General features: G+C 61.8%; 3 protein-coding genes across 28 annotated transcripts in view; 2 read left to right on the forward strand and 1 right to left on the reverse strand.

The window, feature by feature from the left end:
- CARD14 (caspase recruitment domain family member 14) overlaps positions 1-8,812 on the forward strand; it is a 27,916-nt gene extending 19,104 nt beyond the window's left edge. For 9 of the 18 annotated variants that reach the window (XM_053930640.2, XM_053930633.2, XM_053930634.2 and 6 more), the window contains 10 exons: positions 523-583; positions 752-941; positions 1,983-2,109; positions 2,380-2,617; positions 3,343-3,418; positions 4,099-4,213; positions 4,827-5,000; positions 6,361-6,482; positions 7,133-7,248; positions 7,762-8,812. In XM_053930640.2, coding sequence (XP_053786615.1) covers positions 523-583; positions 752-941; positions 1,983-2,109; positions 2,380-2,617; positions 3,343-3,418; positions 4,099-4,213; positions 4,827-5,000; positions 6,361-6,482; positions 7,133-7,248; positions 7,762-7,969 — 1,427 coding nt within the window. In that variant the 3' untranslated portion in view covers positions 7,970-8,812. Of the gene's footprint in view, positions 1-522; positions 584-751; positions 942-1,982; positions 2,110-2,379; positions 2,618-3,342; positions 3,419-3,492; positions 3,681-4,098; positions 4,214-4,826; positions 5,001-6,360; positions 6,483-7,132; positions 7,249-7,761 lie in introns of those variants that run through there. The other 9 variants (XM_053930649.2, XM_053930643.2, XM_053930641.1 and 6 more) reach the window with 8 other exon arrangements.
- Positions 7,975-15,791, reverse strand: SGSH (N-sulfoglucosamine sulfohydrolase). Of its 6 annotated transcripts, none has more exons than XM_045190208.2 (9): positions 15,671-15,791; positions 14,394-14,554; positions 13,646-13,751; positions 13,302-13,452; positions 12,844-13,000; positions 12,364-12,445; positions 10,692-10,895; positions 9,515-9,847; positions 7,975-8,123 (listed from the first exon to the last, which is right to left on the reverse strand). In XM_045190208.2, exons 1-9 carry the CDS (start codon positions 15,765-15,767, stop codon positions 7,975-7,977), a joined length of 1,440 nt encoding a protein of 479 aa, XP_045046143.2. In that variant the 5' UTR covers positions 15,768-15,791. The 6 variants fall into 6 exon arrangements, 5 of the variants coding, with proteins under 5 accessions (XP_045046143.2, XP_053786627.1, XP_071075528.1 ...); XR_002974180.3 differs by having other exon boundaries at positions 7,995-8,123; positions 9,515-10,125; XM_053930652.1 differs by having other exon boundaries at positions 7,995-8,123; positions 9,515-10,125; positions 10,720-10,895.
- SLC26A11 (solute carrier family 26 member 11) overlaps positions 14,772-23,583 on the forward strand; it is a 17,552-nt gene continuing 8,740 nt past the window's right edge. The window contains exons 1-6 of one of the 4 annotated variants that reach the window (XM_045190207.3): positions 14,772-14,871; positions 16,969-17,204; positions 17,660-17,852; positions 18,206-18,291; positions 20,018-20,097; positions 20,952-21,094. In XM_045190207.3, the coding sequence (XP_045046142.2) occupies positions 14,775-14,871; positions 16,969-17,204; positions 17,660-17,852; positions 18,206-18,291; positions 20,018-20,097; positions 20,952-21,094 (835 nt within the window). In that variant the 5' untranslated portion in view covers positions 14,772-14,774. Of the gene's footprint in view, positions 14,872-14,958; positions 15,136-15,818; positions 15,956-16,968; positions 17,205-17,659; positions 17,853-18,205; positions 18,292-20,017; positions 20,098-20,951; positions 21,095-23,583 lie in introns of those variants that run through there. The other 3 variants (XM_024553777.3, XM_053930651.1, XM_053930650.1) reach the window with 3 other exon arrangements.

Raw genomic sequence — 23,583 nt, forward strand, 5'->3', positions numbered from 1 at the left:
GGCGAGGGGAGCAGCCTCGACTGCCTTGGGGAAACTGCCGCCTGGCCCGTCTGCCATACAGGCTGCATGTTAAAGTGCAGAGCTGGGAGGCCCCTGGGGACATCGAGTCCCAGGACTGCCAGCTGGGGCTCTGGCCCAGCCCCTGCAGTGGCCTGGGGCAGGCAGGAGGCAGCCGACGGCCAGCAGCGATTACTGCCACGCAGACACGCAGGTCAGCGCAGAACCGCGGCCAGGGCTCTGCCCAGTAGGCTGGTTCCAGTGAAGCCAGAAGTCCCGATTCTGGATTCCCCGTCTTAGGGAAGGTGCCGGCAACCCTTCTGTACCATAAAGGACAAAGTGCAGGTTGAGCCTTGGTGGGTGCGGCCCTCCTCCAGCTCCTCCCCCTTGGGGAAAGGTGAACCGAGGGCTCAGCAGCAAGGACTTCAAGGGTCGGCCTCGGCAAGGGGGGCTGAGGGGACAAAGTGAGCACAGGTGACTTCGAGGGTCAGTCCCACTGGTGTCTAAGCCTCTGCTTCTGCCTAGACCTTCTGGAGTCGGAGAGCTGCCTGCAGCCCATCCCCGGGGGCCTCTGCATCTCAGCCAGGTGAGTGGAGGGCGGGGCCAGGGCCAGCAGGTGGCAGAGTGTGGGCTGTAGGCAGGTGACAGCCTTTGGGAGGGTGGGGCCGTGGCAGGAAGTGGGCAGGGGGAGGTGTGGCGGCTGCCCCTCCTGCTCAGCACTGCACTAGCTCTGAGGCCTCCCTCCCCGCTGCAGTGCCCCCGTGCGGCGCAGGCCAGCCCGGAAGATCCTGAGCCAGGTCACAGTGCTGGCCTTCCAGGGGGACGCGCTGCTGGAGCAGATAAGCGTCATCGGCGGGAACCGCACAGGCGTCTTCATTCACTGGGTCGCCCCGGGCTCAGCAGCAGACGAGATGGCCTTGCGCCCGGGCACCCAGATCGTCATGGTGAGACAGGGCCTTCGTCCTGGCTGTCCCAGTCTCGGCGGCGGGGTGTGCGTGTGTCTGCGTGTCGGGTCACATACAACACACAACGTGCTGTCTTAACCATGGGGCACCTTTGAAAACGTTTTATCATGAAATGTCCGTTAAGCTGCAGAAAACACGGATGTGCGGTTTAACCAATCACTGTTACGTGAATGCAGTGGCAGGCAGGTGACCTCAGTGTAGCCAAAACCAGAATTATTGAATGCCAGGCTTTTCCCAGTAGTAAGAAATTCACAGCACAGGCGTCACGCAGGAGGAAACTGGGGTAGGGGGGTGCGGGGTGTGGAGGTGAGCCCTGAGGGATGTGGGAGGGAGGCTGGGCCTGTCGCTCAGGGGCCCCGCGAGCCCCACGGGCTTCCCCTCAGTACAGCCTCCCACGTGCTAAGCCGGCTCTGCTGTGTCTCGAGTGATCTGGAATCGCGCTCCCGACGTGTGCGGTGCTGCGCTCTCTGCTCCACACGACGGGAGAGCCCCCCATTCCGTTCCCGGTGGTCCTCTCAGGGTCTCCGCTGTCAGCTCACATCCCGAGTCCCCAGCAGCAGAGCCTGTCAGTGAGCCTTCACCACGGGCGGGGAGGGGGGGGGCATGGCCTTGGCACCGAGCAGGCAGATGCCAGGGACGCTGCTATAGCCCTGCAGTGCCCAGGGTGGCCCCCAGCCCAGAGTGCCTGCTCCAGAGGCCCATAGTCCCAACGCTGAGAGCCCCAGATCTAGAACACTCTAGAACAGAGGCCCTTTTTGGAGAGCAGAAGCTCGGTCCTCAGTGATGACCCTGGCGTGTGGTGTGTTGGGAAGGGTTCGCAGTTGACTCTTGGGGTGGGGACGTGTGTGGCTCGGAGCAGCTGAATCAAGATGTCCAGTCTGGGGCCTGCGGCAAAGGCGCTGGTGGGTGCATGTGGCGGCTGGGGGGCGGGCAGAACCTGCTGGGGGGCCCGAATCTGTGCCTGGACTTGGGCTCCCGGGCCCTGGTCCACAGAGGCCGACCCGCGTGCCATGCTCTCAGGTGGACTATGAGGCGACGGAGCCCTCCTTCAAGGCCGTCCTGGAGGGCACGACCCTGGAGCAGGCCATCGGACTCCTGCGGAGGGTGAACGGCTTCTGCTGCCTGTCTGTGAAGGTCAACATGGAGGGTACACACTCCCCCCCACCACGAGCTCACCTCTCAAGCTGTGCCCAGCTGCCCAGTCCCATCTCTGAACCCCAGGGCGAGCGGATGCCAGCCTGCAACCCAGGCCTGCGGAGGCCCTGGGCAGCAGGGCACACCCACCCACTGACTGCGCCCCTGAATGGCTCCCAGGACACGGGGGCAGCACTCTCTGTCTCCTCCTTTCACATTCCGGAACCTTCCTCAGGTGGGGTCACTGCCCAGGCTGATCTCTGCTCATGTCCTCTTCGATCAGGTTATAAGAAGCTGGTACAGGACCTGGAGGCCAAAGTGGCTACGTCAGGGGACTCCTTCTACATCCGGGTCAACCTGGCCTTGGAGGGGCGGGCAGAGGGGGAGCTGCAGGCGCACTGTGGCGATGTCCTGCATGTCACCGACACCGTGTTCCAGGGCCGTGGCTGCTGGCACGCCTGCCGCATGGGCCCCTACAGCACACAGCCCGGCAAGGGAGGCACCATCCCCAGCTACCTGCGGTGAGCAGCCGTGTGGGGAGATGCCCCGGAGGGTGGAATCCCCAGTGTGCCAGCCCCCAGGCTCCCTGCTTGGACAGGTTGTGTTTGTGAAGAGGCGTGGACATCAGTTCTAGAGTATTCTAGAGCACTCGGGACCAGATTTCCTCAGCCTCAGCACTGCTGACACGCGGGCCTGGCTCTCTCCACTGTGGGGGCTTCCTGGACACCATCCGGTATTGAGCAGCATCCCTGGCCCCCCTTGGGCCCCTTAGTGTGGCTGCCAAAAATGTCCTCAGACATTGCCAGTGTCCATGGGAGGTTCGGTGACGAGCCACGCTGATGTGCCCAGGACGGTCTGGGTTTCAGCACAGAAAGTCCCACACCCTGGGGAACCCCCAGTCCCGGGGCAGCTGGGACAACGGCCGTCTTCCTGGGAAGCTGCGTCACGCTGCTGAGAGCCTCATGCACCTGCCAGCCTCCTGGCCCACCCGCACCCTGGCGCTCAGTGCGGCAGGTGCAGCGAGGCCTGAGGCTGGGCTCCTGCGTGATGTTCTCTGGGGCAGGCCTGCGTCCTCAGGCCACACTGGACTTCGAGGGTCAGGAGCCAAATCTGCCCCAAGGCCACCCCAGGACAGTCAGCTGGTGTCCCCAGGGCGGGCTGAGGCACTGCAAGGTTTCCACGGGGCGCGGCCTGGCGCGGGGGGTGTTTGGGGCCCTCTGTGCAGCGAAGTCTGTCCTCTGTGCAGGGCCCAGCGGCTGCTCTTTGCCCTGCTCCAGGAGGTGGCTCAGCGGAGCACCGCCACCTGCAAGGTGAGGCTCAAGGTGAGGTCACCACCTGGCTGGCCCCAATCCTGGGCGAGGTGTGGGCCCTGCCTACAGCCCCCCTCCTCCCCCAGCTCACGTCACCTGCTGGGAGCGCCTGATCCACCTGTCCTCTCACCTGGCGTGGGCTGGAAGAAGGCTGGGAGCTGGCTCGGGGTCCATTGGCGGGGTGTAAGCGACCAGTCTTGGGGGGGTTGCCCGTGCACCCCTGCAAACGTTCGCCGGGGCCACACTCTGCACCCAGCCTGCACGCTCTGCAAGCGTGAGTGCATATGTGCCTGGGTGCTCTCTCCCTGGGGTGCCCAGTTCACTCCACTCTGTCCTCTGTATGCCGCCCTTACTCTGTCTGAGGTCAGTGACCTGGTGTTCTGACACAGGACACTCAGCCGCCCTGATCAGGGCACCAGGGTGACCCCCCATTGCAGCAGGGCGGGGCGGGGTACCTGACACTTCCTCCCTGCCTCACAGGGCTGCCCTCACCACACAGACCCTGTGGGGGGACCTCTGCCCCAGGGACCCTCTCCTGACCCCCTTCATCTGCCCCAGCATGGGACCTGGGCAGTTCAGTGGGCACAGCCTGAAGGTCCAGGGTCGCCCAGGCGCCCCAGTGGGGTGGGTGCCAGGCCCCCAGCCCTGTGTGGATCCCTGGGACAACTTCTGGTCCCTCCTTCCTCCTCTAGCAGTCTTTGGAGGGACCCCAGAAGTTGGTCCGCATCGTCACTGTGGACAGAACCAAGGCCAGACCCCCATGCTCCCCCTCTGATGGAGCCCAGACAGACCCCAGCGGCCTGGGAGGTGAGGTGATGGTGCTGGAAGGGGCCGCAGGCCGTGCGGTCGGGTCAGGGTGCGGCGTGCTGCTGGCCGGAATCTGTGTCTTAAGAACCGTGACTGATGGCTGTGCCTTCCCGGAGAGCAGGCATGCTGCTGGTCTTTAACATCCTTCCGCCTGTGACCTGTGCAACGGGAGGCAAAGCCACCGGTGCGGCTGTGTAGAGGGTAGTCCCTTAGACTAGTGACAGGGACACTACCCAAACTTTGCATGACCCCTCAGAGGGCTCCAGAGTGGTCGGTGTGGGCCTGGGGCCATGATGGGGGTCCAGAGCACGCGCCCCCAGCAGGTAAAATTGAGCTACGAAGGCGATTGGAAGTGATTTTAGAGTAAGCTAAGTTGGTCTGAACTGATGTCCTTCTCCGTGAAGTTTCTTGGGTTCATGAGTGAGAGGATGGTGGAAAACAGATGGAACCTTACGGCCTAGAGGAAAGGACAGCCTGGCGTGAGGGAGGCGCAGGGCGGCGTGCCCAGGCTGGCACTGCCAGGGGCCAGAGCACCGGTGGTGGAGGCCAGCCCTGGGGAGCGCAGGGCTCCTTGATTGGTGGCGCAGGGGCTGACGGCTCTTGTCCCCCACAGACCCCTCCACCGGGAGCTTCTGGGTCGAGAGCTGCGTCACCCTGGCACCCTACTCGCTGGTGCACCCCCACCGGCCCAGTCAGCCCCGGCCCGTGCTCTTCGTGCCCAGGCTGCTCGGGAAGATCCTGAGTGAGAAGCTCTGCCTCCTCCAAGGGTTTAAGAAATGCCCCGCAGGTATGTTCTCACTGGGGCCCCACCTGTCCATGGGGTGGCCGGGCAAGGCCTTGGCCGAACCCATTATGGGTTTCTGGGAGAGCAGCGGTGGTCACCTTGCAGGGGTCCTGGGGCTGCTGCCACAGATCACCACGCATTGGGGCTTCAAGCGACTGAGATGTGCTCTCCTTCAGCCTGGAGGCGGAAGCTCCACCCCAGGCTGCTCTGTGGGGCACACGCCCTCCCAAGGCTCTGGGGGGAATTTGGGGGAGGGGGCACTTCTGTGCTGTCTGGCTTCTGGTGGCTGCCACGCTCCTCTCTCCGCCCACTCGTCACACAGCCTTCTCCCCGCGCCTCTGTCTTCTCGTGACCTTCATATAAGGAGCCAGTCCTTGGGTTAGGGCCGCCTTGGTCCCGTGTGACCTCATCTTAACCTACTCCGCTTGCAAAGACCGTTTCCGGATGAGGCCCCTTCTGGGGCTCTGGGTGGACGTGCACTTGGGGCACCTTGTTCCATCCCTGCAGTCACTCCCGGCAACAGGCTCGTACTTCACTGGGCGCTAACACCAAAGGGTGCCATCCACCTGCCAAAAGCTGGTCTGCAGAGTCCCGCAGACAGCTTGCCGGTCAGCCTGCCAGTGGGCCCCAGGGGACAGAGGCTGCGTGTCTGCTCAAAGCAAGAGGGTGGTCCCCAGCAGGGAGGGAGGTGCTGGTCGGTGCTTCCGTTCACCCACCTGTCCGTCACTCGCTGATGGCTGCTGAGGAGCTGTCTTTGAGCTGAGGCCACCGAGACCTGGGGGCGGTTCTGCCATGGGAGCCGCCGTGCAAGAAGAAGGGCGCAGGGGGTGTGCTCCCACAGGGCTCTGGGCTGTCCTGGGCAGCGTAGGGTACTGACAGACAGACAAGACATCCCTGGGTTCCACCCCCCAGATGCCAGGGGCTCACGCCCGTCCCCCATTTGTGACAGCTGAAAACGTGCCCAGATAGCACCAGTGCCATTGGAGGCGCAACTGCCCCTGGCTGGGAACCGCTGATTTCAGGGACCTGAGGGGTTCTGGGTGGGAGAAGGTGGGCTGGTAAGTTCGGAGTCTGGGAAAGTGCTGGAGGGGGTTGTTTACCCACACCTGTCAATCCGCCCCTCCGCCTGCCCTCCCTCCCGCCCCCGGCACTGACGGAGCCCCGCTCTGTCTGTCCTGCGGCCCACGGCGCAAGTGCGGGGCACGGCCTCATCTGCATGGGAAGAGCAGGGCCAGGCTACGAAGACGACACCCCAGAAGAGCTTCCCCCTGAGTTGGCGGGGACCCGGGGCAGGGGTGCACAGTGTGGGGCTCCCTCAGGACCCCAGGTGTCTGTGTGACATCCCCACCACTGTCACCTTCAGAGTATTTGAGCCAGGAGGAGTATGAGGCCTCTGACCAGCAAGGGGACATCATCCAGGAGAGCATGGCCCCCGGGGGTCGCTACTGCGTGACCCGTCTGGCTGTCCAGCTCCTCATGGAGAAGGTACCGGGCGGGGCAGGGGCTCTCTGGGGCTTCGGGGACTCCACCTCTAGAGGGGGTGCTGGCCGGGACACTTAAGGGATGCGGGTCACCGACCTCCCGGCCCGGACACCCCAGGCTGGTGCTCAGCTGGCTTGGGCTCGATGTTCCCTTGCCACAGCGCAGGAAGACCAGCCCCACACTCGCCATCCAGGGCCCTGTACCCTCCGTTTCCTGGAGCCTGTCTCCCCAACACAGGGGACATTTCGTAACATTTACTAAGTGAACACGTGAGCTCCACGTTTGAAAAGAAGCTCGCTGTGATAAGGACACAGAGCGGCCAAGCCAGCCGCCAGACAGAGCTGGAGTCCTGCTCGTCCCCACCCCCACCCCTGGGGACGGAGCCCAGGCAAAGGCACCCTCATCCCCAGCTTGCAATTTCTAGACGTCCCAGGTGAAAAACCAAACAAAGGAGAATTCTCCTCTCTCTCACGTTGCTGTTTCTTAATCGGACTGACTTCACCTACCGTGACACCCTCAGGGGAAGGGCCAGTACCCCCGCGCCCCGGGGCACGTGTTAACTCCACCTGCGCCTCTCGGGCAAAGGCTGCCCTACCCAGGCCCCCCTCCCACCGCCCAGTGTGGTCTTGACTCCTCTCCGCGCCCCCCCCCAGAATGCCCACGCCCTGCTGGACGTCCGGCTGGACAGCGTGCGCGCCTTGCACAGGGTGGGCATCTTTCCCATCATCGTCCACATCTCCATCAACGAGAAGGCGGCGAAGAAACTCAAGTAGGCGCGCCCCTGGGGGCTGGCGGTGGGCTTTGCCCCTGGCCGGAGCTCCTGGGACACCCTTGTGCCTCTGGAGCTGGTGACGGGGTTTCCTGGAAGTGTCCCGGGGCAGTTCCCTTGAAACTGGGACAAAGGTCTCACTGCCTCCTGCCCCCGCCTTAACCCACCAAGGCCACCCCTGCACTGGGTGCACACAGGGGACAGCCCCGCCACTGTGGGTGAGGGCCACGCTGAAAGCCAAAGCTGGGTGTATGGTGGGGACGAGCCCAGATTTCCTGGTGAGCCCTGTATAATTTGACAACTGAGGTTATAAACCAGAGGCCCGGTGCCCATCCATGCGATGTCATCTGGGGCCATGTTTTGTCAAGAAGCCCTGAAAACTGGCCTCCTGCATCCAGGGGCATTTGGCTCCCTAGAATTCTGAGCCAGGGGCAGGGACAGCTTCCTGGGGGTCCACACTGGGCAGTGGGGCGCAGCTCTCTGAGCTAGCCCCACTGTCTCTGGCCCCTGCAGGAAGGCCCTGCATCGGCTGGGCACCTCGGAGGAGCAGCTCCTGGAGGCCGGCAGGGAGGAGGAGGGCGAGCTGGACAGAGCACCCTGTCTGCACTGCAGCCTGGCCCCCGACGGCTGGAGCGACCTGGACTCCCTGCTTGGCTGTGTCCGCTTCGCCATCTCAGATGAGCAGAAGAAGGTTGTGTGGACGGAGCAGAGCCCCCCCTGAGACCCTCATCCCCTCCTGGGTCTGCGGGGACCTTCACGTCCTGTTCTTGGAGCTCGTTCTTGGAGCTCCGGGCCTCCCAGGCACAGCTCCCAGCGCTCACCTGACAAGCCCCACATCGGCTCCCTCCCTGGAGTCCAACCACAAACATCGCCACCTGCAGGTCACAAACAGCTTTCTGACCACCTTGCCGCATCACCCTGGGATGGGCGTGGTCTGAGCTGGTCCCCAGAACATTCCCAGTTCCCACCCAGAGGGTCCTCCAGCCCCTCCTCCAGCCAGAGGCCGAGCTCTGTCCAGATAACTGCCCGTCTGACCCACCACTGCACTTCCCTCTTGCATTACAGTGTGGCAAAGGGGGCCTGGCGCCCTGGCGGCCCTGCACCCCTGTCCGGAACTAACTTCCCTCAGCTCCCGGTTGCTGAGATGCCTCAGTGACTCTCCTGCAGAGACTGGTCTCCAGTCACTACTGTCTGCTGGGGACAGAGACTGTGTGCACCAGGTTTGTGCCTGGAGGCCGGCGTGCCCAGCCTGGGGACCGTGGGGCCCCGGAGGCGGCCCACACAGGCCCCTCTGCAGGCATCCTCCTTCTGAGTTGCAGAACTGCCCCTTTACCCAACACCCCTGCCCTGTCTCCAGCCCCCTTGACTGGAGACATTCAGGCGGCGCAGGTGAGGACCCCCAGGTGCCCCCTCCAGGTCGCTGCCTCTCCGTCACAGACTCAGGATCACAGGACAGTGGTGTCCCAGGTCTGAGGGCCCCGGAAGTTGCTCTCGAATCCTGGTTGGCATGGCCAAGTTCGGGAACGGACTTTGGTATATTTTACTAAAATAAGCTTTTACAGTGTCGTGGCCTGTAGCTCTCTCTCCCCGCCCCCAGGGGGAGCTGATGGGGTGGGAAGGGTAACAAGAGCCCCCATGAGTGGGAGAGGGATTTCCCAGGCAGAGCTTCTGCCCCTGGGTGGGCGGTGGCAGGGTGGGTCCAGGGACCCCAGGAGCTGCACCTGGACCAGACCCCAGTGCTCCCCACACTGAAGGAACCAGCCCAGAGATGGGAGCATCCTCGGACATTTAAAAGGACAACCACAGGGTCAAAGGATTGAACCCTCACTGGGGAGCCTGTCGGGAACGGGTGGCCTGGTGGGGTCGGGCACCTGACTGAGGGCCGTTCCAAGCTTCCAAGACCAGAGGTCGACAAAGTCCACATGACCAGTTCCCACGCAGACTGGGGTTTGGACCCACCTGCCACCCATGCAGCGCACGAGGGCCCCTGTTTCTGGTCACAGGAAGGGCACAGGGAGATCTGTGGCTTCCAGAGAACGGGGAAAACCAGACCCTTTGCCCAGATCACCCTCACCTGCATGGGCTGGGGAACCCTCGGCCTAGGTCCTGCTGGAATTCCTGTGCTGGGACATGGCCAGACACAAGGACAGCGATGTCCCTCACCTCAGGTGGGGGGCTGGGGCACATACCCTCCACTGCCCTGCAGCCTGAGGTGGGAATGAGGCCAGCGCCCCTCAGATGGCGCAGGGGTGGGCTGCTCTCTCACCTGGTAGGGGCCATGAGGACCGAGGCTGGGGAGGGGGACATGTGCCCGGCCTCACAGCCCGTTGTGCAGCGGCCGGCACTGGGGTGAGAGCTTCTCCTCCAGCACCCCGTCCGGGGCGCACACCCAGGGGTCGTTCGTCTCCCACTGCCACTTGGCCAGCTGGCTCCGGAGCAGTTCCAGCACCTGGGCGTAGCGCGGGTCGGCGGCCAGGTTCTGGGTCTCTCGGGGGTCCCGGCTGCGGTCGTAGAGCTCCCAGCGCTCCCGGTAGTAGTAGCGGTGGAGGTCCTTGTACCAGCCCGTGGGCTGACCGGCCACGGTGCGGTTGAGCAGGTCCTGGAAGGTGGGCGAGACGTAGACGTCCTGGTCGATGGGGAAGGGCATCTTGAAGTGCAGGTTGTGGACCAGGCGGAAGCCCCCGCGCTGCACAGAGCGCATGGGGTAGGCCATGGTGACCTCGTGGAGGCTCTGGCTGCCGAAGACGGTGGTCCAGGGCGGCTCGGCCTCCAGCGCCGGCAGGAGAGACCGGCCAGTGAGCTGGACGGTCTTCGAGCCAAAGATGGCGTAGCGGGGGTAGGGGATGGAGAACCAGTCCAGGACGGTGGGCGTGAGGTCTGCAAAGGAGGCGGCGTCAGCAGGCAGGCATGCCGGGTACGAGGTCCACCCCCCAGGGAGGCTGAGTCTGAGCCAGCTGGAGAGCTGGTGGGCCACCTCACAGATCAAGTCACCAACAGGGAGGAGCCTGACACCTGCCCTGCTGCCTGCCCCTCTGGGCCACCACGCCTCTCCTGGTGCTCAGGGCCCTTCTAAACCCTTTAGCCAGTAGGACCGTCCCCACGGGGGCTCATCTACTCCTGCTCCGTGCTGTGGCCACCGTGTTCCAACATCACCAGGAACTTGGCAGAAATGCTCGTCCTTGGGCCCCACCCCAGACCTGCGGAGTCGGGCACTTCTGGGGTGGGGTAGTCGGAGAGTGACCAGGTGGACTAGAACCCTGGCTGGGCGATGACATGCTGTGTGACCTCGGGCAACTCACCTCACCTCTCTGAGCCTTGCATTTGCCTTTCTGTAGGACGGGGTGCCTTGCTCACCCAGGCAGTGGGGGAGCCCATGAGGCAACGGGTGCAGAGCTGTCTGGACGCCGCCCCCCGCCCCTCCCCCAGTCGATGCGGAGCCCTACCTAGGAGGCTCACGTGGGCCTCGCTGACCTGGCCCCAGCGCTGCGGGTGTTCTGGGGACGACACCAGCAAGGGCTCCGCAGAGCCCGGCCAGTACAGGTTGGTCCTGCCGCTGGGGAAGGGGATCCCGTTGTCGGACGTGAAGACCACCAGCGTGCTGTTCAGGAGGCCAGTGTCCCGCAGCTCCTGGAGCACCAGTCCTATCCCTGAGGGCGGGAGGGGCCCCCAGCTCAGCCAAGGTCGGGCAGGAGGCACAGTCCCCGCCTCCGCCCAGGGCCCCTGCCTGAGTGCCCCCCTCTGGGGACACCAGCCATCCCTCGGCACCTCCGTGTCACCCCACACAGCTGCTAACTGCACATGCTGGCCTCTGTTTTCTGGAGTCTCATGTCCACCCTGTGGAACTGAGGCAGGAGACAGACAGCACAGGAAGAACTCTGAGACCGCACTGCGGTTACTGGCCAGCGTTTAGCATCCTGGTTGCCAGGCAACGCCTTGTAGCACTCAGGTAGAATGAATAGCAGACTCAGGCAGGGAGGCGGAGAGAGACACATCTCACCCACTGACTGGGCAGCTCTGAGTCTGGTCAGATAATACTGCCGGGTGTTGCGACATCACAAGAAACGCCATGCTAGCACTGGAGGAGGGAGTCCTTGAAATTCTATGTAGCGTTTCCACTCTCTGGGAAAGACGGCCTTGGAACTGCTTTCATCCCCAGGCCTGGAGTGCGTGCGGGAGGGGCCCCAGCGCCCAAAGAAGCACCTACCGTATATAACTGGGCAACTGCCCCAACTTTAACTAACTGCCTCCTATCAAGTGCCTGTTCTACAAGATGAACAAATGGAGCAAGACAGGGGTTCGAGCTAACAGACCCCCGCACATACCTACGTTTGGGTGGTCGCACCCCGCCCCCCCACCCCATAGAAGCCGGCACCACCTTCACCCGTCAATCAACGTGTCACATTTTTACTTCCGTCCCCCCAACTACATTCGTTCTCAGAACAAAGGGCTCTCCCCCTCTTGGCTGCCCGGCCTCTGGCCCCCCGGGGACCTGCCACTCCGGCCTTCAGCCACCCTGCTCTGCCCCGCCCCCCGCCCCCCGCCCCCCGCCCCCACTCTAGCTAGGCCCGTCCTCTTCCATGGGAACAAACCACTGATAAACTGACTACGCGCTACGCGGTTGCTGACCTGTAATTCTCTGTGTGCGTCAGCAAGGGGAGCCAGGTCTCTCCCGTCAACAGAGCTCACAGGGTCAGCCTCGGGCAGGAGCCGGAGGCAGGGGACCCTCTACACCCACCCCCTCCCCAGGCCACTGAATGGGCAGTACCAGCAGGGAGGTGACAAAGGTACCCATCCTGCGGCAGGGGGGAAGGCGGTCCCCCCAAAACATATGTCCACCCAGAATCTGTGAACACAACTTTATTTTGAAAGACGTCCAAGTTTTTTTGGACGTAATTATCATTGCTCTTGAGAGGAGGCCATCCTAGAGCTCGCCGGTGGCCCCAAATTCAGGGACAAGTGACAAGAGGCAGCCACATACATACCCGCAGAGACTGCAGGGTGTAGTCCAGGGCCTGAGAGCACCTGGGCCACCAGAACCTGGGAGAGGCGAGGGGGGACCCCACCCAGAAGGCACAGGCCCTGCCCACTCCTGGCCAGCATGGCTGCCCGACTCACCTTGGTCCATCCGTCCGATGGTGGTGTACTGAGCGGCCAGGTCAGCCCGGGCTGCTGGGGTGTCCGGGACGAAGTAAGGCACCTGGAGACAGGTAGTGGAGAGTCCAAGTCAGAACAGAGGTGGGGGGGACAGGTCCCAGCCCTTGAATTAAGGAGAAGACGGAGGTGCCGGCGCTCCCCCAGACCCTGAAGTCGCCCTCCTTCCTGTGAATGGCTGAGCCCCAAAGTCCACAATTCTGCATACGCCACCCACATACATCTTCAGGCTTCTTTCTGCAGGCTCCCCAAAGGGAACCTGGGTCCAGCAAGTCAAAGGGTCACTCTTCCCGTGCTATGTCGGACCCCTGGGGTGGGGTTCACGCTCTCAGTGTGTGTGGCGGGGGGGGGGGAGGTAGGGGGAGGGGGAAGGCTCCTGGGATTTCCCAGGCATAGGAATCAGGGTGGGTGGGCACCTTGGGAACTCGGGAGGGGCCCTGCTACCTGCACGTCCTCGGGGGCGTAGACCTGTGGGGTCCAGTCCGGGATCCGCCCCATGCCACTCTCCCCATTGCCGAACTTCTCACAGAAGGCCCCGTACTGGGGCTGGGAGTGCCCGCAGCGGTGCGGGTCGTGAAAGGCCACGTACAGGAAGAAGGGCCTGCAGGAGTGGGGGCGTGAGTGCTGAGGCCTGGCTTCCAACCCTGGGGAGCCCCCCCCCTTCAGGAAGGAATACCCCTCTTGGCTTTACCTACTCCCATCACTGAAAGTCCCTGTGACTCTCACTGCCTCAGCTTCCCTGTGTCCCCTCTTCGCCTGACCTGGCTGACCCAAGGGTCTGGAACCTCCTCCCCCACCCCCACCCTGCCATCTGGAAATTCCAAATAAAGACTCTGGGATGTGTGTCCCGCGTTAGGCTGGCCCTGTAATGGAGGGGAGGGGGGCAGGGGCTCGCCCCACACCTGTCATCCCCAGTATGCAGGAATTTCCGGACCAGCAGCTTAATTCTAGTGATGTTCCGCCCCACCTGGAGGACAGAGTCATTCTCTTCCGTGTGTGCAAAGTCGAAAGGGAACACGGCCTCTGGCCCCACGTGCTTCTTCCCGATGATGCCTAGGGGTGAGAGAGGCCGTCCAGAGCCCCTTCCAAGGCCTCCTGCTCCCCTCTGCTGCCCTTTGCGCCCCCAACCTGCACCCTGCTGTGGCCTCCGTGAAGGCGCCCAGACCCTCATTCTCAGGGACCCAGGGCCCAGCCGGGAGGCCCAGGTCGTCGGAGAGCAGCCTCCAGGCAGCCGGAAGCCCCTCACCTGTGCGGATGGCGGCTCCTCGGAGCAGCAGCGGCAGGCTCCGCACCCCATCGAAGGCGCTGAAGTGGTGGACGTCCTGGTGCAGGCCGTACATCCCGTTCTGATGCTGCTGGCAGGGACGCAGTGAGTCGGGGACGGGGGCCACCACCATGCGGAGCCCTGCTCCTGCCCCCCCGTAGCTGGCCACTCCGGCCCCTCGTGGGCCCAGTTTAGCCTCCAGGTGGCCTCGCAGGCCCGCAGGCCCTTCCCGGGACATGCGAGAGAGATGCCAGACTGGGACCCTGTTCGCCTAGACAGGGCGGTCTCCATTCTCCCTTTTATCCTGCGCTTTCCAACTTTTCTGCCGTGTGTGAGCCCACACCGTGGAGAGGAAAGAAGAGACAGCTGCAGGCCTCTTTTTATCGACCAGCTGTCTTACAGCGTGAAAGAAATCGCCACATGTGTTACGAGCCCCGGCCAGCAAGACATCAGTGGACAAGGAAAAGTCCCCACCTCCCGGCTGCGGCCCTTGCACCCAGCGGCCTGATTAACCTTGAGGGGGGGGGGGGTGTCTGTGCTCAGGCTGCTGTCCTCAGTCTAGGGGGGCCCCCAGCCTCCCCCTCGCCAGCTGGCAGGGAGGCCCAGAGCGCACCTGCTCACTGACGTAGTGTGGGGTGTGGGCGAGGAAGGGGAACGCACGGCGGGGGGCGGTTGGCGCACCAGGAGGGGCTCTCCCGCCACCAGGCCCTGCTCAGGCCTGACCCCTCACCTGGGGCAGGCCGGTGAGGAGGCTGGCGCGGCTGGGAGAGCAGCTGCTGACGGAGGTGAAGGCGTTGCGGAAGACCAGGCTGCGGCGGGCCAAGGCGTCCAGGTGCGGGGTGGCGATGGCGCTGTTGTTGTAGGCGCCGCTCTCAAAGCCTGCGTCGTCCGCTGAGGGGGGCGGGGGACACACAGCACGCAGCGGCTGGGCTCAGGAGCAGCCGCGGGCGGGAGGGAAGGACATCCCGGTCCTGCGGCAGTGGCCTGGGCCAGCGATGCCCAGGAGAGTGCGCCACCCGGGCAGGCGGACACCTGGGAGGGCATGATGCCCAGATGGGTGTGGTGCCCAGGTGGGCGTGACCTAAGAGGGCACAATACCTCGGCGAGTGTGATGTTCAGCAGGCATGAGACTCAAGCGGCACTGCTACCAGGCATGTGGGAAAACGGGGTGAGCAGCAGGCTCGGAATGCAGGTGGACAGGTACTCAGGTGGGCACATGAGCGGGCAAGTGTGACAGGGTAGGGTTAGGCTGGGCGGACACGGCACAAGGACGGGGACCTGCGGACAGTCTCCACTGGCGTCTTTGGGAGGGGAGTTAACCAGAACCCCAGGGGAGAGCTGTTTCTGTCCCCATCGGCTGAAGGGCCTGGCAGAGGCCGGAGTTAATCAGAAAGTGCCACCCTGGCAGAGGGCCAGACCTCAAAAGAGGAAATAACAGGATTGCCTTGTGACCGCCTGCTGGTCACCCACAGGCAAGTCTCGTGGACAGCAGAGCACTGGAGGAACTTGGAGTTTCTTGGGGGGGGGGTGCTGGACTTGGGAAAGAGGGTAGGTGTGGGATGAGGGGCAGAGCTGACCCACAGAGCCCTGGGGGTCGGAAAAACCGCTGGGGAGGAGATGCGAGCCTCTGGGAACTTGGGCGCCGGCCCTTCTTCTGGCATTCCCTCTGGGATCTGTGAACCCCTGAGGTCTGGAAAGCCACCGGCCTTCCGAGCTGGGGGATCGGAGCACGGGAGGGGGTGCTGGGTCAGAGCCCGCAGCAAGACAGGGGTGCTGAATGCTGAGGCCGACCCTTGCAGACCCCGCGGTGGTTGAGGCTGCGGTGCCTGACTGTCCAAGGAGTCGACCACGAAGTGTCGGGGAGACGCAGAGAGGGGGACGGGGAGGGAATGGCAGTGAGGGTTTCAGGGCACGCTGGGTCGACAGTGACCGCTGCTGCAGAGGGGAGAGTAGCCGCTTTGGGGGCGACAAAGGTCGGTGGCGGCGGATCGGCGAGGGCGCACTCACCGAGGATCAACAGCACGTTACGGGGGCGCGCCCGGTGTGCGCGGCAGAGGCCCAGGGCGAGCAACAGCGCCCAGCAGACCGACCCTGGGCTGGGCATGGCGGCAGCTCCCGGCCCCGCCCGCCCGCGGTCACGTGAGCTCCGGGCCCCGCCCCGAACGGTCACGAGGCCCCGGGCCCCGCCTCTGTCCCGCCTCTCGCTCCCCCTCCCGAGCGGTTCCTGCGGACGCCGCTGCGGCGACGAGGGGAGATCTGCTGCTGCGGCTCTCGGTGAGGCTGCGGCGGTCGGTGAGTCCGCGGCGGGTGGGGGGTGGCGAGGGGCCCGGGGTTGGGGGGGAGGGAGGGCGCACTGCCCTGGACCGGCTGGGGTCGCCAGGGGCGACCGACGCGGCGGGCAGCACGGGGGCCCGAGGGTGCGGGCGCCTCCCGCGGGGACCCCCGCTGCCCACCTACCACAGCCCTACCCAGGTCCCTGCCGCCTTTGGTTTTGCTGGGGTCTGTGGGCTGCGGACCGTCGGCTGGTGTGGGGTCCTCACTCTTAGACGCCATGGTCCGGGATAAGCTCCCGGGGTGGGGGATGGTTCCGTCCAGAGCGACCCTGTGGGGCCGGGGTATTGGGGTGGCTTGGGAAGATGCTGCGCACTTGAAATTAGTGGAGGGGCCTCTGACGTTTTTTCAGAACCAACTAGAATCCTTGGGGGCCCTCTAGGGATGCGAATGCCACAGGTGGGGGGGTTGGAGTAATGCGCAGCCTCAGGATGGGAGAGCCCCCCAGCCCCAGCCTCAGCCCCGCGCCAGCGCCGCAGTGGGCCTTAGTGCGCACTTAGAAAATCGGGGCCCTCAGGGCTTCCAGTCCCCACCCACACACCAGCAGCCAGATGAGGGGTGCCCCCCGTTAACCTGCCTCTCTCTGCCTTTCTCTCAGTTGGATTCTCGCAGGAGAGAAAAAAAAAAAAAAAAAGGAAACAAATTTTCCCCCGAGGACAAAGCTTGAGTGTAATTAGTGTTGAGGCTTCTCATTGAGGAATCGTTTTTTTTTTTTTTTTTCTTGGCAAGCATTGAGGGAGGGAGGGAAGGCACCTGGGGTTTAGGCAGGTGGGATTCAGGGAGAGCAGTGAGGGGGGTGGGAAAGGAAGGAATGAATGGGGGAGGGGGTTCCACCATCGGTTGAGGCCCCCTAGCCCATGTAGCTAAAACCCGGAGCTGGTTGCAGACGGACGGGGTCGTCCCTGGACCCTCGCCCTATTGCCAGTTCTCTGAAGCCCAGACTGTGATCGCTGGTCCGTGTCCCCCCACCACAGGCATGTCGTCATCTTTGAAGGCGATGGATCGGGCCACTCCCTGGCCTCCTGGCCTGGCCCCGATGGCCTGCTGCTGCTCCCGAGCGACCCTGCAGAAGTGGCTGCCCATCCTGGCGTGGCTGCCCGACTACTCCATGCAGTGGCTGAAGATGGACTTCATCGCCGGGCTCTCGGTCGGGCTCACAGTCATTCCCCAGGCGCTGGCCTATGCTGAGGTGGCCGGGCTCCCGGCCCAGGTGAGGGATCTGCCCTCGTGTCCCCTCCACACTGCCTGACCCCAGTCTGGGCCTCAGTGCCCACCCAGAAGCTCAGCAGGAATGCACAGTATTACCTCCAGACAAGGGGGCTCGGCCACGGGATCGAGACCCGTTGGTTTACAGCCTGGAGCATGTGGCTGCCCTTGTCACACTGCCACACAGGCACCGAGCTAGCTCTGGGCTGCCTGATGCGGCCGGCGGGACGCTCAGAAGCAGACCCCGATGTTCGCACACTTCTGCGCTCTTGCAGCCATAGAGCAAAGGTCCCCCGGTTACTGCAGGCCGGGATGCGTGGGGAGGAGGGGGTGAGCGGCTCCCCTGCCTGGGTGCGCTGGGGCACCCTGCGTCCACACGGGGCCCCTCAGACGTCTGCACCAAGCACCCCATGAGCTTGCCTCCTGGGGGGGGAGCTCACGGCTGTCTCTCCCCAACAGTACGGCCTGTACTCCGCCTTCATGGGGTGCTTTGTGTATTTACTCCTGGGCACCTCCCGGGACGTGACGCTGGGCCCCACAGCCATCATGTCCCTCCTGGTCTCCTCCTACACCTTCCACGAGCCCGCCTATGCTGTGCTGCTGGCCTTCCTGTCGGGCTGCATCCAGTTAACCATGAGCTTCCTGGGTCTGGGTGAGACTCCTGGGCCTTCCTGCTGTGGGGGCGGCGGGGGACCTGCAGTTCTGCTGTTTGCAGGGGAGCCGAGTCACCTGCCTTTTGGGGATGCCCTGCTCTTAACATTTCCTTCTTGGCATTGCAAGGGCTACCCTTGTGAGGGTGGGGTGGGGGTGCCCCAGCCCCCTGCCCCCTCCCCATTCTGCTTAGGGGCCATGATATTTGGAGGAGACCCCAGGGTCTTGGACCCTAGCTCTCCCTTCCTGCTCTCCAACCTGGACGGTGCGCCCGCCCCACCCACACCCCCTCTCCCAGCCTGTGTCCACCCAAGCCCTCCGGGACCAGCTCAGTGTTCCCCCTTGACCCATCAGGGATCCTGCTGGACTTCATCTCCTGCCCCGTCATCAAAGGTTTCACCTCTGCTGCCGCCATCACCATTGGCTTCGGGCAGATCAAGGTGAGCTGTCCCAGAGCTCAGAGCACAGGGTGCTCCCAAGGTCCCTGCGAATAAAACGAGCCCTGGGGGAGATGCTGAGTGATGGTCAGATTCTAGAGCAGGAAGCCGGCAGGGTGGGCAGACAGGACTTTTGCCAACATGCTCGGTTCAGCTCACAGGGTGGTCCTGTTCTCTTTCTAAAGCGAACTGCCGAATTCCGGCAAAGTACTCCCCACGCTAATTTGGCTGATTGCATTTTATGTTTTCTTTAAGACTTGTGCTTCATATTTTTCAAAAGCAGTGCTTCTTTATATTTGTGTTTCCACATCTGTAAGAAGTACGGAACCGTTTACTCTGCTTCTAGCAGCTTTGAAGGTCCTGGAGGGCAGGCACTGGCCGGCGGTGCTTGGTCCAGGGCAGGGAAGCACACTCAGTTGGGTGTGCAGAATGAGCTGGCCCAACAGCACTAATGAAGCCAAGGGCCCCACCCTGGCAGACCCCGGCGACGCCCCTCCTGGTGACCCGGTGTCACCATGGCAGTGCCTCCACCGGCAGTGCCCACTCCAAGGCTCTGGTCCCTGCTGGTCCCAGCCTCCCCAGGGAGAGAACACCAAGGAGGAGAGGGGGGTGTGAGAATAAAGCAGTCCTCCTCCTGTGTGTGAGGTACTGGGGTCAGCGCTCTTCCTGCGTTTAATTCTCACGACACCCGTAGGAGGTAGGTGCGTCATTACCTGCAGGGAGGGAGGAAGAAGCTGCCAGCAGAGAAAGGCGTGGGCGGTGTCGCCTGTAGGGGGCGCGGGCGCGGATTGCGCAGGGCAGGCTGAGTTTGCCCAGTGCTGTGGGGTGGGTTGGTCTGTTCTTTATTTGCAAACAGGCCTTTCATTTTTCGTCAGCGGTGGCGATTTACATTATAATGGGCGTAGAGGGTAGCTGCTTGTGGCGTTGGTACTGGGAGATCCTAGGTCCCAGAAGTCCATGTCGCGACAGCCCTCTGAGTGAGCCCCTGGGCCATGGTGCCGATGGGAGTCCGACAGACGCCCCAGCCCTTGTCAGCCCACCCCCATGCCCTTCCCCTTCAGGACTGTGTGTGCGCGGGTTTGGGGTCCTGGGAGCTGATCGCCTTGGAGCGTGGACCTGGACTTCCCTCGGACACTCCCCACCTGGTCTCCAGAGGGATAAAAGACTAAAGCACAGAGTGGAAGCCCCTTTTCCCTTTAGAGGACCCACTTCGCAGTGGGAGGCCCGGGCTTGACTGGGGGTCCCCTGGACACCCTGGGATCCGGGGGAGGTTTTGCTGTCGCACCTACCCCTCGTAATTGCTCCTCCGGGCAGGGGGCGGTGCCGGTGGGCGGGCCTCTGAGTGGTGGACGTAGCCTGGGGCCAATAGAGGAAGAGTCTGCGTGGCGGGGGGCTGCTTAGTGATAGACGCGGCTGCCAGCCAATGATAATAGGGCCTGCGCAACAGGGCGGGCCAGGCTGTACTTCTGACCGCTGCGTAGTAGAATGGATCTCCCTGCTTTGAGATCGTCCCTTTTCCGAGAAATGTAAATAATTTGCCAGGGTGTGTCATTCACCCCAAGCGTTGTGAAATGCCCCTTCCCCTGAGGATAACTTTGATCTGTTTTGGGGAACGGTCAGGTGGTCCCCCGGACCCATGAGATGGGTCCCCCGGAAGGGCCCGTGTGGGGAGCGCCCTCAGGCCTGGTTTGGGGATGGCTGAGTAATCAGAGCTTCTGTGTTTGGATAGAACCTGCTGGGACTGCAGCACATCCCGAGACAGTTCTTCCTGCAGGTGTACTACACCTTCCGCAATATCGGACAGACCAGGTATCCCATGGCTTTTCCTGTTCCCCACGCCCCTTCCACTCCAGGGAGCGTTCGTTTCATCCTCTGGGGCCTTGCTGCTTCCGCGGGGTCCCTGTGGCAGCGCTGTCAGGGCCACCAGAGAGCTGAGCACCAGCCTGTTGAGTCAGTCAGGTGCAGGGGAAGGGGAAGTCTGCTCTGGGTGACCTGAGAGCCAGTCCCTGTGGTCCCGCGCGGAGCCTGGCTTGGGGGTAGCAGCAGGGACAGACCTTGTAATAGAGAAGGGTCAGGCTGTCTCTAAAAGACTAGTTCTGTGAGGAAGAGGGAGCACAGAGCTCGAGGAAGACAAAGGCCAGTAGGTGGTGCTGGTGCCCAAGGGACAACCGGCAGGTAGGTGGGGATGGGGACCAGGGCTCCTGCGTCAAGCATCTCCCGCAGGAGGGGTCTCTCCCAGAGAGTGGGAGGGAGGGGGCCCCGCTCCAGGCCTCAGCTCTGCTGCTGAGGCTTCCCGGGACCCATAGTTCTGACCTGGGATGTGTAGTCAGTGGGGGTTGGAAGTGCAGACTGATCAGGCGGAGACTGTCCTAGGTTGTTAAGAATGAACCTTCTGGAACTGATGAGTCCTGTGTAGCCCAGAGAACCATGTGACTAGAAATGTCCCCTCGTAGCCCTGCTGCCCTTGTGACCGCCACCTCTGCTCCTGGTCCTGCACTGACCTGTGTACCTACCGACTTTTAAAATAGAACAGGGATGCAGATTTTTTAGGAAAAAGCAAAAAGAGCAGTGGAGAGAGAGAGCTTTCCAGCAGAAGGGTCACCTGTGGCTCAGGGGGGGTGTGCGGTTGGCCGGGCCGGGCGGTGACGGGCGTCTGTCTGCAGGGCGGGTGACGTCGTGCTGGGGATGGTGTGCATGCTGCTGCTGCTGATGCTGAAGATGATGCGGGACCACGTGCCTCCTTCCCACCCCGACATGCCCACCAGCATGCGCATCAGCTGCGGGCTGGTTTGGACCGCCACGACAGGTGAGGGCCCAGCTCTGCCACCTTCTGGCGTTTCACCTTGCTTGAGTCACTTCCCAAAGTCACTGAGCTTCAGTCTGGTTGTCAGCAAACTGGCAAAAGCAGGCAAACGCTCTGTTGTTAAACCCTTGACATTCCAAGTGTGGCCGGGGACCAGCACCTGCACATCCTCAGGGGGCTTCTCGGGAATGCTGATTCTCAGGCCCCGCACAGGCCTCTGACTCGGAAGCCGCCCGATAACATGCTCGCCAGGTAAAGTCGGAGGAATGCGGCTGTGAAACTGTTGGGTTCTCAGGGGCCACGTCTCCTGTCTCCAGAACCTGTGGCATCGCTTTGGAAAGCTAGGACCAGCTTTTGATCCCATCGATCGCCGTATGGCCTGGGCTTTCTAGTCCATCGATTTCTGCTCTGGTCGTGTATTTCCTTCTGTTTATTTTGGGTTCCCTTTACCTTTACTTTTCAGATTCCGAAGGTGGAAGCTGAGGACCTTGAGTGGAGACCTTTCCCCTTTTCTAATCGCAGGGCTATACGTTGCCCTCAAAGCACAGCTGTAGCTGCATCTCACGGTTTTGATAGGCTGTGCTTTCATTCAGCTCTAAATACTCTCTGATTTCTATTTTGACTTCTCCTTTGACTCGGGGATTATTTAGAAATGGAGCGTTTAATTTCTTTTTTGAATCAGAGGCTCTGTAGAAACTATTCAGTCCCAGATTCGGGGGATTTTCCAGTTAGTATATCCCTTCAATTTCCAGTTTAACTTCATGGTGGTCAGAGAACGCACCTGTGTGCATATTGAACTATAATTTTCTCTGAAGTGACTCTCCTTGTCCCTGGTGATGTTCTCTGCTCTGAAATCTGTTTTGTCTGATACTAACGCAGCTACCCCAGCTCTTTTTGGTTAATATTAACATATTTTCCCATCCTTTCACTTCTAACACTTTTAACTCATTTTATCTTCATGGTCAAAGTATGTGTTTGTGAGAAATAGTGTAGATTTTTTAAAAGATCTATTTATTTTTATTTTTTAGAGAGATGGGAAGGGAAGGAGAAAGAGAGGGAGAGAAACATCAAGGTGTGGTTGCCTGTCATGCGCCCCCTACTGGGGACCTGGCCCACAACCCAGGCATGTGCCCTGACTGGGAATTGAACCTGCGAGCCTTTGGTTCACACGCCGGTGCTCAGTCCACTGAGCCACCCCAGCCAGGGCAGGTTTTGTTTTTCAACCCACTCGGAAGATCTCTGCCATTTAGTGGTGGGTGATACCATTCACATCTCGTGTGATTTTTTGCATGTTTGGCTTTACATCTGCCCTGTTGCTGTTTGTTTTCTGTTAGTCTCAGTTCTGCTCCCTCTCTTCCTGCGGTGTTTTGGATTATTTTTTTATGATTCCTTTTTATTTCCTTTATTGGCTTATTGGCTGTTGTGTGTGTGTGTTTTGCTTTTGTTTATTACTAGGGGCTTCAGGGTTTAAGCGTTGCTCCTTGCCCGCTGACCCGCGCCTCCCGCCTCGCGTGGGCGTAAGAACCTTCGTGCTCCTGCCGTCGTGTGGTTTTCTTCCCCAGTAACCACGGTCTCACACTCAACACCCCCTGCCTTTAAGAACAGGGTGTTTTACATTCGCCCATGTCGTCACTCTCTCTGGGGCTCTTCCTTCCTTCGTGGGGACCCAGGTCCCCACCGCTGTTGCTTTCCTGCCATCCTGAGGACGCCCTGAGGACCCCCTTCATGGATTCCTGTAGTGCAGGCCTGCTGGGGATGCGTCTCTCAGCCTTGATGTCTCTGGAAGAGTCTTTATTCTGCTTTCCTATTTGGGAGGTAGTTTTGCTAGATGTAGAATTCTAGACAGGCCTCCCCCTCCACCCCTCCTGTACTTTATTTCCTTTTTAACATTTTAAAAAATTCATTGATTTTAGCCCTGGCTGATGTGGCTCAGTAGGTTGAGCACCCGCCTGTGAATCAAAGGGTCACCAGTTCGATTCCCAGTCAGGGCACAGGCCTGGGTTGTGGGCCAGGTCCCCAGTGCAGGGGCGTGTGAGAGACAACCACACATTGATGTTTCTCTCCCTGTCTTTCTCCCTCCCTTCCCCTCCGTCTAAAAATAAATAAATAACGTCTTGTAAATTTTTTTTTAATTCATTGACTTTAGAGAGAGGAAGGGAGAGAGAAAGACACGTTGAGTTGCTGTTCCACGTACTGATGCATTCGTTGGCTGATTCTTGTGTGTGCCCTGACTGGGGATCGAACCCACAACCTCAGTGTATCGGGAGGACACTAACCAACTGAGCTCCCTGGCCAGGGGCCCCCCTTTCTGTACTTTAAAGATACTGTTCTGTCTTCCCGCCGGCTTCATGTACGACAAGAAGTCCGCCTTCGTTCTTATCTCTGTCCTTCCATATGTGGCCTTGTTCTCCAGCGCTTTTAAGGTTCTCTCCCTCTCACTGGTTTCAGGTGATCTAACTAAGATGTGTCTTGCAGTTTGCTCCCCCATCCCC

The sequence above is a fragment of the Desmodus rotundus genome, chromosome 9 (genome assembly GCF_022682495.2).
Source record: "Desmodus rotundus isolate HL8 chromosome 9, HLdesRot8A.1, whole genome shotgun sequence".
Classification (NCBI taxonomy): domain Eukaryota; kingdom Metazoa; phylum Chordata; class Mammalia; order Chiroptera; family Phyllostomidae; genus Desmodus; species Desmodus rotundus.